Below are 15,266 nucleotides of genomic sequence, written 5' to 3'. Positions count from 1 at the left end.
CGTACGCCATCTTTGTTAGCGTCCGCTTTGTACCGTAACCCACTCTACGCTAACGGCGTAACGTTTGGCGTGGGTGATTTTACGACACACGCGTTACGTGACGTCGTATCGGTGTCGGAAATGAATTCTTTTGTAGGCTTTACTTTTGCGTTCGTTAAACTTTTACGAATTTCATCGGCTTTAGGTTTAGACATAAAACCTTCAGGTAGTATATATGATGTGCTACGTCTGTCATTCGTGATATATAAACGGTTACACTCAATTAACATAAACAGTTTTGACGCTAATGCTTGTACAAACGTTGTCTAAAAACTACATATCCCAGAATTCCCTGCGCATCAGCTTTGTTAGCGTTATCGTATGTCTAATATTCACTACAAGCTACTTCACCTGGGGGGGTGGTGGTGGTATATTTATCCGAGTTTTTTTTTTATTTATATCAAGTTATTAAACATTCGTATAAGTAAATAGATAAAGGTCGTTATTAGGTTAGATTTGTACATAAATTCTAATGCCCGGATGAGACGGCGGTGATTGGTCCGGCGGAAAAAAACATAATTATATAAATATAAATATAATAAATATATAAAAAAGTATATATATATGAAATAAATATACTATGAATAAAATATATAATAAATAAAAATATATATATATGAACAAAAAGTATATGAAAAATAAATATACTATGAATGAATATATATAAATAAAAATATATAAATAAAAAGTATACATAAAATAAATAAAAAATGAATAAATATATATAAAAAATATGAATATAAAGTGTATATGAAATAAATATACTATGAATAAATATATATAAATAAAAAATACATATGAATAAAAAGTGTATATGAAATAAATATACTATGAATAAATATATATATAGATAAAAAATACATATGAATAAAAAGTATATATATATATATATATATATATATATATATATATATATATATATATATAATAAAAATATACATATGAATAAAAAGTAGATATTAATAAAAATATATAAATAAAAACTATATATAAAATAAATAAAAAATGAATATATATATAAATAAATATTTTTGATCGGATGTTTACGTGCTGAAAAAGAAGCGTTTCACTGAAAATATGTTACTGCAGTGTTGGAGTTTATTTCATCGCATCTTTTTTTAAAAAAAAAAAGAGCTTGAACTTCACAGCCATTTAACAAGTAAAATAAAAATAAAAAAATTAAATAAAACACAATAGAACAGCAGATGACCATCATGCCTTGGAGTATAGATGCCACTAGAGCCTAACTTCATGTTGGTGTGATTAAATCTGAGTAAATTGGTATCCTACACACTTTAACACAACTAGAACTATTTTGTGCCATAAGTAAGAATTCAAGGCATTGTGATCAAATTCACTCTCATTAACATTCATTTAGTCCTAAAACCAGCTGAACATCACACATCCAAATCAGCAGATGGAAAATAACCTGTCTTTCAAAGCAACACGATATTCCAGTACTGTATATAGAGAAAAGAGAGAAAAAAAGAAATAGTGCAATACGATACATCATGTTACACGAAATGAATAAATAAAACACCAAAATCAACAATAGAATAAAGAGAGAAACAGATTCTTCTTTAAATAGAATTACTTTAAATTAAACTGGTCTCATCAACGAAGATTCGACTTCGGTCATGTGACACACCGCCATCAAATAATAGTGACAACCGTCAATAAATAAGATTCAGCAAAATTGATTAGAAAGACTGCATCCATAAACTTCCATAAACATCTCAGCAAAATTTACATCCAGCTCGTTTAGAATCTTAATAAAAATCACACGTAATAACCTTTCGCTTTACTGTTAACCGTCTTCCATGTGATCGGCTTTATTCGAGTTCATTTCCGGAATATAACATAAGGTGTTTCATTTATCCTCAAATGATACACAGAAGAAATGAAAACAGAAACACATTTGACACATTTGTATCGTCTGATCGATGGCTCAAGAAAAAAGGGGCGGGGCGTAAGGTTAATACTTCTTGGTGTTGCACTTGTGATCATGTGACCTCTCTATAGTTACATTTGTTTCACATAAACTGGTTTTAATGATAATGACAGTTTAGCGACATTTGTGAAAGCCAGCAACGTTGAAATTATGTTGCTATCTAACGCTATTAAAATGTAGGTAGCTGACGTTAATACAGAAAATGTAGCTAGCTAACATTACTAGCAATTTAACTTGGTAGTGTTATTAACAATGTACCTAGCTAACGGTGTTAACTAACGTTATCATCAACGTAGTTAACTACGGTAACTAAATAACGGTATTAACAATGTAGCTAGCCAACATTATTAACAATGTAGTTAACTACGGTAACTAAATAACGGTATTAACAATGTAGCTAGCCAACATTATTAACAATGTAGTTAACTACGGTAACTAAATAACGGTATTAACAATGTAGCTAGCCAACATTATTAACAATGTAGTTAACTACGGTAACTACATTTTTAACAATGTAGCTAGCCAACATTATTAACAATGTAGTTAACTACGGTAACTAATTAACGGTATTAACAATGTAGCTAGCCAACATTATTAACAATGTAGCTGGAAATACGTTAGAACGATGTCACATGGGAACAAAGTGATCGGCTGATCGTATCAAACTTAAGCCCCTCCCCTTTAACAAGCCTTCGTTTCCCTATTATGGAAAAAAAAGAGACCTAGTGTTAAAATGATGTTCTCCTAGAACCCGTTCAGACCTGGTATCGACGTTTAGCTCGTATTTAACAGAATCGATTAAAAGTGTATTAGATGTTAGAAGCTCGAATGGTCAGAAGGTGCTAATTAATTTTATAGAACAGCAGCAGTAATGGTATCGTTTCTATAGCAACGCCTCATTCCAGATCAATAAATGTAATTTTTTCTTTTGTTGATAAATTGCTGCGGTATAAGAGGAAATAAACTCCTAAATCGTTATCATTTGGATAGCAATTTTACTTGAATTGTTATTTTTAACCATTTTTTAAATGTAATATTATTCATTATTTGACCATCATGATTATTATCATTTTTAATTAATTATTTAAAAAAATATATATTTGAGACCTCTGGTTAAAGATACATGGTTTAAAGGTGCAGTACCCAAGAGTGGTCTTAGGTTCAAGGTGTGCTCGAATCCCGCCCGTGTTCATGAAGCTCCGCCCACAGAATTACTATGGCCTGTAGAGTATAAGCCACGCCTTAATTCACTGTTATTATTTTACTCACTTTCTACATTCCTTCCAGGTTATTTGCAAACGTAAAGAATAAAAAAAAATTGGCTATTGCACGTTTTAAGATATTCGATCGCATCTCGATCGCCATGACGACCTGTACGCCTTTAATCGGAGTAGACACATGGAACGACAGTTAACACCAGGTCTGAACCGAAGCTTAGGCAGTCTGAGTGATGTGTAGTTTAGTGACCTTTAAGTCTGAGCATGCTGTGTGTGTTTGTGTGTGTGTGTGTGTGTGTGTGTGTGTGTGTGTGAGCAAGAGATGCGTCTTATTCAGTACCCTCACAATGAACACAGCATTTTCTTCATGTGTCAGTAATGTACATTCAGTCTCCGTTTGTGTTATTGCACACACAGTAAAGCAGCGGGGTGGGGGATGGGGGTGGGGGTGTTGTTATTAGGGCATGGACGTGAACATGGTGAGCGCGGAGGCGTCGACACTGCGAGGGTCCTTCACTCCGATGATGACATCATTGGTTCTCCTGGTTCCCTCCACCAATGATATGACCTCCACCCTCTGAACATCGTGGCCTTTCTGCTCCAGCGTCTCCACGTCTGCACTCTGAAACTCCGCTAGTGAGGAAAAAATGACAGGATACATCTGATCGTGATGCACAAAATACATAAACAATTTCGATCTACACACGAGATCAGGTGTCAAATCTCACCATCCACCAGGAGCGTGTCGAGTTGAAGCTGAGGGTGAAGCCTGCCGACGGTCAGACTGTCGCTCAGGTTCTTATGCAGCGACAAGATGTTCATCAAAACCTGAAACACCAAAGATAATGTTCATGATGAACTGGGCTTGTAACCGTTAAGTGTTAAAAGCAAAACGTGACAGACGCTTAATGAAATAAAATAAAGCGTGCAGTGTAGTGAAGCTGGTGAACCTGCGTGATGCCGCTGAGAGCGCGGTCGCCGTTGGAGGATCCGAGAGCCACGTAAGTACCACAGACACCAAGCGAGGGTCTGACAACGGTGGGCATGAGGAAGGACAACGGCCTCTTCCCAGGCTGAACGCTGTTATGCTGGAGAGGAGCGTGAACACAACCACTTTAATGGGGAAAACTAAAATTGGTGGCTAACAACAAGAATAATATAATTCTATTTAAAGGTGGGGTCTCCGTTTTTTGAGAAATGCTTCAGAAAACTGAGTCGGGGTGAATAATAAACAAAAATCAAAACAAACGTGTAGCCAATGAGCAGAAAGGGGCGGGTCTTGTCGATATGGGTGGAGAGAGTGTTCGGTGTGCGTGTGTGACATTAGCAGAAAGCGGTTTTAACATTGACCTGGAGGATAAAGACAAAGAAAGAAAGAGAAGAAAGACTTACGATAAGGACAAGAAGTAGGACGTGTTAATATAGGATCAGCTTTCCAGCGCTGGAGAGAACTGAAGGAGCAGGAAGTTGGCCACATATTCACAGGTTGGAGTTTCCCGAGTCAATAACTCCTGAGCTAAACGCTGTTACTACACAAATAACACCTCTTTTCTATCGTAGTAATGTAGAGAGGCAGCTACAACCGCGTTTTGTGTAGTAACAGCGTTTAGCTCAGGAGTTATCGACTCGGGAAACTCCGACCTGTGAATATGTGGCCGACTTTACTTAAGACGCCGAGGCGCTTTTTTCCTTCTCGATAGGTGAGTAACGTTGGTTTTGCTTTGTTACACAGAACTAATATATGCCTTTGTCCTTTACATCATTATGCTTGTGTGGCATTTTTGCTTGTTTGTTTATCTACAATCGTATTGTTCTTCCCTTCAGCTATGATAAAGACACGGTTCTTTCTGTTAGTCGCCCGGGTTACGTATGTATGTGTGGGCGGAGCTATCGATACAGGGGTGGGACCCGTTTGGGTTAGGGGCGTGTTTGTTTTGGTGATTTCAACTGTCAACATTGGCTTTCAAACAACGGAGACCCCACCTTTAATTCTCCAGATTTCACTGATTTAGCTTAATGAGTATTCACACGGGGGGTAAATCATTATATACACATATATTTGTAAATCAATCAACCAAATAGGAAGTGAACTCTGAGTACCGGATTGGGTGGGATGGAGCTCTGGCTCTTGTTGGGCCAGGAAAAGTCCAGAATCTGGCTGTTCAGGAGGATTCCAGACGGCGTCATGATGCGGCTGCCGAAAGGCTGATTCAGTGAACTAACAAACAAACCAAAAACAGCTCACTTGAACTTTCTCAAGAATAAGAATGTAGAAACTAACAGGATTCGATACGTGAGACGTCAAACACATGAAAGTATCCTGTTACAGGAGAACAAGGGATTATTTTCCGGTTACGAGATGCCGCCAAATGTGAACTCCTTTATCTTGCAGATGTTAAAAAAAAATCTCATACTTTTCTCCGTGCAATTTGTTCGTTCATTCATTCATTCATTCATCTTCTACCGCTTATCCGAACTTCTCGGGTCACGGGGAGCCTGTGCCTATCTCAGGCGTCATCGGGCATCGAGGCAGGATACACCCTGGACGGAGTGCCAACCCATCACAGGGCACACACACACTCTCATTCACTCACACACTCACACACTACGGACAATTTTCCAGAGATGCCAATCAACCTACCATGCATGTCTTTGGACCGGGGGAGGAAACCGGAGTACCCGGAGGAAACCCCCGAGGCACGGGGAGAACATGCAAACTCCACACACACAAGGTGGAGGTGGGAATCGAACCCCCAACCCTGGAGGTGTGAGGCGAACGTGCTAACCACTAAGCCACCGTGTCCCCCTCGTGCAATTTGTATGTATGTGATTTTACATCTTAATGTATGTGTGTGTTTTTCCACATTTCATCATTACCTCATAACTGAGACGATGAAGTCATCAGGCCCCATGACCATGACCTGACTGACCCCCCTGCCATCCTCCAGAGCATAACTGGGTAAGTAGTGGCCCGGAGGAGAGGAGTACGAGTCGTTGATCATCTGCCTGAACTGAGCAGCTTGACCTTTACTGCAACACACAAACACACAAACCTGAATTTAACACACGCTCGGTATCCCGTATCTGTGCTCATGACAGGACATCGTATTTATTCTAATCAGTCTTAGCTTAGTCTATGACACTTATCTACAGGATTCAAATGACTTTGTCTTTATAGTGTCCTGTGCACCCATGCCGGGTGTCGTCGAGCCGTTTTACCTTAACATCCGAGCTACGCTTTCGGAGACGGACGAGTCGAACGCGGGGTCTCCCAGAGCGCTGGCCAGAGACAAGGCGATTTTCAGAGTCTAAAAGGACAAAACAAATAAACCGATTTTTAAACAAACAATAAGATCATGTGTAAATGTTCCTAATTTTCCAGGTTAACATGCACCAATAAAGCAGAACAAAAGTAATGGCACCCTATAAAGGTGGAAACGGTTAGCGTGTTTCTTTGTTAGCCGATGCAGACTCTCTGGCGTTGGAAGATTTAGTCCACGTTTTGTCTCTTTCATAATTCTTTCATTAACTCTTTCGTATTTCTTAACTTGCGCGAGCAAGCGGGATTAAAATCAGTGTCACAAAAACTTTTGGAAATCTGATGATGACTGTTTCGATCGTTACTGCAATATAAATGCTTTACTGCAATGTTAACTGTAATGGACACAAAAGCATCTGGGCAGCTATTAATGAACATTTCTCTATTAACCTTTTACATGTCTACGTCTCGTTACCGAGCCACCACCGCTAGGAGGCGAGAGTGCATCAAATTCATTGTAACTTCATGTCCTGCTTGTTACCAGCTGTATTTAATATCGCATGGTGAAATGAAAAGATCTAGTTATAGAAAACATACAAAACCTACAGTGACATGCACTCGAGCCCTGCTTTAAATGTTTAGTAGAAACACGTTTACTGTGTTTATTTATTTTCCTTGAGTACCTCAGTGATCCAGTGGAGGGCGCTGCTTCTCTGAGTCTGGCTGGTGATGTTATAACCTTCCAAGATGTTGAGGGCAGTAAGGAGAGCGGCGCCAGCATGAGGAGGCGGTGCAGCCATTATCTGATAACCTACGAGAAAAAACACACACACACATATATATATATATATATATATACACACACACACACACACACACACACAAACACATACACACACATATATATATATACACACACACACACACACACATACACATACATATACACACACATACACATACATATACACACACACACACACACACACACATATACACACACACACACATACATATACACACATACACACACACACACATATACACACACACACATATACACACACACACATACACACACACACACATATACACACACACACACATATACACACACATATACACACACACATACATACACACATATACACACACACACACACTCATACATACACACACACACACACACACACACATACATACATACACACACACATACACACACACACACACACACACACACACACACGAAGTTTTCCATAAGGAGACGATTATTAATTATTTAATAAGTGTCAGCGTTCTGAAGCTGGTTCCAGACATTCAAGTTTTTTTTTGTTCCTGTTTTACACTTTTGATATTTTTGCACCCTATAAACAAAACCAGTTAATAACTATAAAAAGAAGGCGTTTTGCTCCTCAGTATAAACACAGAGAGATGTTTACCTTGGTAATGGCTCAGTACGGGCTCCTGGAGGACCGTGGTGTAGTTACTGAGATCCACCTCCATCAGAACGCCTCCACTGGCCTGAACCTGGGCGACAAAACGTATCCGAAATCGACACACGGATCACGTGCACATCATATCAACACGAACACTCGACACACGTCTGTCCCGAGAAGTCACACACACGCTTTCTGCCCAGTGTCGTAAGATTACTGTTACGTTTTAAAGACAACGTACCGTAGACGCCATTTCCTGTGTCAGATTTCCGTCGTAGAATTCCGAGATCCCATTGGTCGCCACTCTGTCCAAAACGTCCGCCAAATCCTGCCGTGTCACGAAGAGGCCAGAGAGAGGAGGATGGCCGTCTGGAAAGAAGAGCTCTCGGAAAGCCTCGGAGACGTTCTCTAGCTTTATCTGGGACAGGGCGTCAGCTACGGGGAAAATAAACAGATTATAGAGACATGCTTTTAATCTGACCTACGTGTGATTAGTGTGAACTGCAGGCTGCTCACCAAGGTCATGGGTCACGTTGAAGCCGTTCCTGGCGACATCTGCAGCCATCGTGATCACCTCCTTCCATGACTTTCTGCAAATTACACATAAGGGAAGGTTATTTTTCTCACCTTTACATGCTAAATTAGGTTCAAGAAGCTCTAGGGACATGTAATGAGAAGGAAAAAGTGAACAGGAAGCCATATGGGATTCAGCCAAAAGATCCTCAACACTGCGAACTTACTTCCCGTAGAGAAGGTGAGCTTGACGCAGCCCACTGAGCATGCCCGGGACAGCCACCATGAGACCTGGCTGAAAGAGCAAACAAAGCAGGTTTAACGAACACCTCCTACAGCACAAACACTCTTATCAGAGCAGATTAACCGCTGAGCGAGTAAGAATTATAACCAGGATGGTGTCGGATTACGCTCGGTCATAAATGAAGTGTTGCTCGATCACAGTCTTTTGCTACTGATGAATTCAACAGCTCAGACGATGACGGTTGAGTTTCAGGCTCGAGGGAAAGTCGGTTCAAACTCGATTCTTGAGTCAGAATCATTAGCTGTTTGTTTGGTCTCAGAATTCTGAGATACAGCGTTGTGTGTCCTCGTGCTCAGTGTGGTTCTTTGCACAACAACCGCGTTCAGGTGGGAAAGCATTACGGGCTCTTTCCACAAAGTGATTTGACTCGGATTCGACTCTTAGTCGACTCACCTGCGGGTTCTGAATCAATCGTACCATTTGTTCCGGTCTGCAGTAGTTTGTTAATAGATGTGAGCCACTAAACAGAACCAAACTGAACCGACGGGCAGATCTGTATTCTCAGAAACGTGGGTTGTTTTCGTTTATAGAAATATCTCATTACTTTTTTTTTGACCAAGGAAGTTTTTATTTAGCTCATTTTAATCATGTGCAGTGTGAAAACACACCCAACCGAATCCAAGAGCAAAACTGAACCAGATGTATCCAGTGCACTTGTTTACCTTCTGCCATAGGTCTTGCAGCATCTCCTCCCGTAACCCGGAGGGCGCCGTTTCACGGAAGTCGATGATGCGGCTCTCGTTTTTCCGAATGTCGTGGACCAGCATTACTCCTCCGCTGTACGGGCAGAAACGGGACAGATGTTCACTCTGAACTGAAGAAGCTCGTACCTAATATTCTGATCACAGTGATTAAAGTACAGCGGTACAGAGACAGCGCTGTAGGCTGAAGCTCCGTACCCGCCGATGCCCGAGGTGTGAGGGTGGATGATGCCCAGGCAGAGAGCGGCAGCGATGGCGGCGTCCACACTGGAACCGTGCTGGCCGAGAACATCGAAGCCCAGAGAAGTGCAGCGAGCCACATCGGTCACCACCGCACCCTGATTAAAGATCTGAGACATCACCAGGAGTCGTTTTTAGAACACGGATACAATTTTGAGACGCCATCATCCACTAATACAGACTTTTAACAGTGAGAATCAGTTCTGGCTCCAGTTAGTGCATTAGTGTTTAATTACTCACTCAGGATCTGAGGAGTGTTTTTAAATACCTGTGGTTCTCCAAAATAGATCTGGATGATGAGGGCGATAGTGACCCCGGTGGCGAAGGTCAGGCAGGCAGTGATGAGGACGGTGAGTCCGTCACGGGTACAAGCGCAGTCCTGAGCCAGCGGGTCGCGTCTCGTCTCTCTCAGAGGAGACGCGTCATGACTGGCCAGGTCTGACGCAGACGAGGCCAAACGCTGCAGACGTGCCGACTTCAGGAACAGGTCCGGGTCTGAGGACGCATCATACACACAATCCTCATTTGCAATCCTGATCCAGTCTCTAATAATCCCTAAGCGGAAATGAACATATCTGCGTTTCCTTACGTTTCACACCGATCGTGTAAAAGAAACCACAAATCGTAAACAACTGTCCTGAAAACTGGAGACACCGGAGACTCCTTCCATAAATGTAAAATAAACCTCTGTGAAGAAAACATCCTCATTTACTGATAATAAAGTTATTAATCATGTAATAAGGCCATCCTTATATTACCGTAACCCTACTGACCCTGTCAATTGAGGACCGACTCAAATTTTTATTTATTTTTGCTTTAAGTCCGACCGACTCGCCGGTTGTAAATTTGCGATAAGACCAATTTTTTTTCTACTCTTCAAACAACTAATACAAAAGCAATAAAATAATAATAATAATAATAATATTTTAGTAAGTATTGTAAATATATAAATCGGCCTACATACAAACGAAGGCTACGTTCTTTCTTTTAAATAAAAACCCGTGACATCATCTATGTTTACACTGTCGGTTACCGGATGTCACACTACGGCCTGTGCGTTCGCTTCGTCTCATTCTCTCGTTCACTGTCAGAGACGACGGTTCGCGCTCGGTAACGATGGCTGTGGCTGCAGTAAACAAAATGTTTGCGGTCACCGTTCAAAGTCGTACGGGTTCGGGCGCCATAATACATCTAAAACAACATTAAAACAGCTCGACACCGCTTTAACTTGGCAGGAAGTTCTGGAAAAACTGTCCAGCATCAAAATAAGGTTTGCGACGATGCGCCCGAAGGCACGGGTTGAAGTCACGATATGCTAATTTGTTTAAAGTCATACCTACGTAATCACCGTCACCAAAATTGTACTTTTCTTTTTTTACATTGAAACTTGAAAAAAAAAATATATATATAGACTTACCTACTGACCCTATTTTTTTTTTTTTTATACTGTTACTGCAAACCAAAATATTTTTAAGGATGGCCTGATAGTAAATGCTATTGAACATGAACATGAAAATAAATAAAAAAAAAATAAAAAAATAAGTAAATAAAAAATAATAAAATAATAATAATGATAATCTTGTGAGAGGTAAACACACCCTGGCTAAAAGCACAACACTTCTGAACTGATTAAAAAAAAAACAACAGCTTTCACTCTACAACAGTGTTCATTATTATATTATAAATGATTTCTGGCGCTATTTATTATCAATAGTGAACTCACATCCTGATACACAAACACACAACACTATTTTTGGTTTGTATTTAGTCCATCATTAAAACTAATTGATTTATCAAGTGTGTGCGTGTGTGTGTGTATGTATGTGTGTGTGTGTGTGTGTGTGTGTGTGTGTGTGTGTGTGTGTGTTGCGATAATGTTCTGTGTTTCCTTTGGGATCTATAAAGTATGTATGTATCTATGCAGATCTGATGAAGTTATAGGGTTCGGGAACAGGCTGAGCACAGGGAGCACTTACTTACGCATCAGAATTAAGTGGTTCAAGATTAGTCACCACACCTTATGCAAATACTGCCATAGAATTTAAGTAAAGGGCAAAAGTAAACACGCTTTATGGTGGACACTCGTTCAAGTAGGATGATACCGTGTCTCTGCATCTGTTAGGGAAATTTAATCAAGACCTTCTTATTACAAACAATATTTAAAAAGCATACAAGGTGATGATCAGACTTCAGGGTTTTTATAATGATGTTCTTTCTCACTTTACCACGTAAATAAATGTTAGTAGCCGAGATTAAATGTTAGTAGCCGAGATTAAATGCGCTTATTGTCCGAATAATAGTAATGTTAATGAAAACATTAACTAAAGAAAATGTGAATGGTGCTTGCACGTGGCAAGTTCCCCTCATCGTGCTGAGTGTTTTGATACAGTATATGTCATGTCCATGCTGTGCTAACTTTTTGATTTCGCTTATTTTGGGGGCGGGGCTACAAGTAACATCACGTGAATACCCGGTGGGGTGCCAATACTTTTGGACAAAAGTTGCTACTGAAATAAAACTTCGGAGTTCGGAGTAAAGTCCTAAAGGAGCTGGTCGAGCTTGGTGTAAATCGCTCGAAAACTTGCCGAGTTATAAACCTGCAAAATTTATAATGGAAGTCTATGGGGGGAAAAAAGCCACTTTGAGCTTCCGTACTGGGAATTCTGGAATTCCGATCGCTTATAAAAGTCATAGTACACCTCTCCTCAATGAGCCGGTCGATCTGACACCTCATTCATGGGTCTAGGACAAAAGCTGCGGGACAAGTTACGTGCCGAACATCTACACTCCAGGATTTCCTCTTCTTATGAATTCAGGGACTGATTAACTTGACTTAGCTCATTCATGTGAGAGGAAGTGGTCAGTATCAAACAGGAAGCTGACCCCAAACAGCTTCAGGTAGGAAAAGGAATATATAACGCATATTTATGGTGCGTATATAAATACAGTGTTCTACTCTGTTAAGTCCGATGGTTAATGTACACATGTTTATAACTGAAGAAGGCTGAAGATGAGTTGACCAAACGTGGTTTTAGCACAGTTTGTGTACACAGAGATGGTCTGATCTTGTAAAACACAAAAACATGAATCTAATCTAATAAAATTCTCAAGCACGGCTTCCTGGCTTCCCCAAATATCCTGTCCTAAATGTCCGTACTCACCTTACTAAAAGTTCTTACCGTTCAATCCCTAAAATGTTTCAAAATGCCGTCAACAATTTTCCTAAATGTACAACCTTAACATGTTTCGGTCAATTTCCCAAAATTCCCAAATACACTGTGCCCAATTTTCCCCAAATGCACAGTCCCAAATTCCCAAACACGTCTAAAATTCCCCAAACGGGTCCCTAAATTCCCAAATACTTATCTTTTGGATGTGACTTATCTTTAGGATGTGACCTATCTTTATGATATGACTTACCTTTATGACTTATCTTTAGAATGTGACTTACCTTTATGACTTATCTTTATGATATGTCTTATCTTTAAGACGTATCTTTAGGATGTGACTTATCTTTATGACTTATCTTTAGAATGTGACTTACCTTTGACTTATCTTTAGGATGTGACTTATCTTTAGGATGTGACTTATCTTTAGGATATCATTATTTTTATGATATAACTTATCTTTAGGATGTGACTTATCTTTAGGATGTGACTTATCTTTAGGATATCATTATCTTCAGGATATAACTTATCTTTAGGATATAACTTATCTTTAGGATATCATTATTTTTATGATATAACTTATCTTTAGGATGTGACTTATCTTTAGGATGTGACTTATCTTTAGGATGTGACTTATCTTTATGACATATCTTTAGAATGTGACTTACCTTTGACTTATCTTTAGGATGTGACTTAACTTTAGGATAAGACTTATCTTTAGGACATGACGTTCTTTAGGAAATCATTATTTTTATGATATAACTTATCTTTAGGATGTGACTTATCTTTAGGATGTGACTTACTTATCTTTAGGATGTGACTTATCTTTAGGATGTGACTTATCTTTAGGATGTGACTTATCTTTAGGATGTGACTTACTTATCTTTAGGATGTGACTTATCTTTAGGATGTGACTTATCTTTAGGATGTGACTTATCTTTAGGATGTGACTTATCTTTAGGATGTGACTTACTTATCTTTAGGCTATGACTTATCTTTATGACTTTCTTTAACATATCATTTTATTCCTCACATATCAATAATCAAGTCTTGAAGGATTTCCCAGACCCTACAGGAGACACCTGCTACAGATGCTCCTCTATTTAAAGGGAAATAAATCTCAGTCAAGCCTGAAATAGTAAAACCGTCCCAACGTGTCTCAAGTCACCCTAAATTATGGACCATTATGATTTTTTGTTTCTTTAAGATCAGGAATGAAAGGGTTTCTTTCTGAAGCCTGATCCGGTTTAACAAGTCTTACGATGATCTGGAGGCAGTTTATTGAACATCTGTATATGTTATAGATGGTTATATGTGTATAATGAAGGTCGCAGGTGGACCACACACCTGTGTCATGTTCCCCTAGGATATTGTCCTCGTCTCTGCGTGATTTCAGGCCGCTTTCTCCAGCCGTCACGTCGTCTTCGGGTAAACGGGGAAAGCTGGTGATGCTCATGTAGTCCACCGGGGAATAAGCGCTGCCCAGCGCCGTCTCCTGCCCCGCATCCTTATCTGCTGTCTTACCGCCTGGGTAACTGCCCACAGCCTCGGCTGAGGATCCGGACATCATCGCGTATTAACAACAACAACAAACCGGCAGCTACTAGATCGCCATCAAGCCCTGGTTTGAGACCGCGCATGCGCACAATCCTCATCCTCAGACACAAACCAGGAAGTGAAGCCTAGTTTACCTCACAAGAAATAAATAATAAATCTTTCCTTCAGGGAAGCTTTTATAATCCACATAAGACAAACTACATGTGTATTAGCAAAATGTGCAGCAATAATAATAATAATAATAATAATAATAATAATAATAATAATAATAATAATAATAATATACTGAAAACAGTCACCTGCCTGTCATTTAAATCAAAGTTTATGTTAATGTATTAATATTAATTGAATTGAATGTTTATTAGTGACATTTTTAATGAAGAATCCAGCACACTACCCTGTAAACACCCTGTTTTATACTATTATACAGTTATATGTATGGTGCTGGTGGTGAGGAAAATCTCCTGTAGAGGATAAAATGATAGAAACCTGGAAAGGAAAATAAACATCTGTTTGTTTCCAATAACAAAAAAAACTTATCAACCCAACCTTATCTGTGTCTCTTTAGCCGTAACTGTATGCGGTCTAATAGAGCTGTAGAACCGGTTGTTTTCTTGCAATTGACTCATATTTCAAGTTCTCCGGTGTTCAGGGTGGGGACGCCGTCCTCCGTGAAATCGACATAGACGAGCTTTTGTGTCCCCCCCTGTTATAAAATATCCAGCTTAAGTGTGACCGACTTGTGCAACGCAGGCGACGCTGATCACGCTGATAAACCAGGTTTACAAGCTAAAGTGCAGGAGGATGTTTCTAAATAATCTTTTCTAATACATCACAATGTTCCAAACTGCTTTATTTTGTGTGTGTGGGTAAACAGAA

General features: G+C 39.6%; 1 protein-coding gene across 1 annotated transcript; it reads right to left on the bottom strand.

The window, feature by feature from the left end:
- Positions 1 to 1,115: 1,115 nt before the first annotated feature.
- Positions 1,116 to 14,502, bottom strand: LOC113651814 (glutathione hydrolase 7). Its single transcript, XM_027160687.2, has 15 exons — positions 14,178 to 14,502; positions 9,932 to 10,158; positions 9,622 to 9,773; positions 9,385 to 9,499; positions 8,646 to 8,713; positions 8,422 to 8,495; positions 8,147 to 8,340; positions 7,909 to 7,996; positions 7,150 to 7,277; positions 6,427 to 6,515; positions 6,085 to 6,237; positions 5,308 to 5,425; positions 4,158 to 4,295; positions 3,936 to 4,035; positions 1,116 to 3,840 (listed from the first exon to the last, which is right to left on the bottom strand). Exons 1-15 carry the CDS (start codon positions 14,398 to 14,400, stop codon positions 3,665 to 3,667), a joined length of 2,043 nt encoding a protein of 680 aa, XP_027016488.1. The 5' UTR covers positions 14,401 to 14,502; the 3' UTR covers positions 1,116 to 3,664.
- Between the last annotated feature and the right edge of the window lie 764 nt (positions 14,503 to 15,266).

Source organism: Tachysurus fulvidraco, chromosome 23 (assembly GCF_022655615.1).
Source record: "Tachysurus fulvidraco isolate hzauxx_2018 chromosome 23, HZAU_PFXX_2.0, whole genome shotgun sequence".
In the NCBI taxonomy this organism is placed as follows: domain Eukaryota; kingdom Metazoa; phylum Chordata; class Actinopteri; order Siluriformes; family Bagridae; genus Tachysurus; species Tachysurus fulvidraco.
Note: the sequence above shows the minus strand (reverse complement) of the source record. Positions and strands in the feature narration are given on the sequence as shown.

Coding starts and splice junctions, on each gene's coding strand:
- LOC113651814 (XM_027160687.2), bottom strand. CDS start 14,400: ATGATGTCCGGATCCTCAGCCGAGGCTGTGGGCAGTTACCCAGGCGGT. Junction 8,714..9,384: donor TGCAAGACCTATGGCAGAAG/GTAAACAAGTGC, acceptor TTGCTCTTTCAG/CCAGGTCTCATGGTGGCTGT. Junction 3,841..3,935: donor CGACACGCTCCTGGTGGATG/GTGAGATTTGAC, acceptor TTTCCTCACTAG/CGGAGTTTCAGAGTGCAGAC.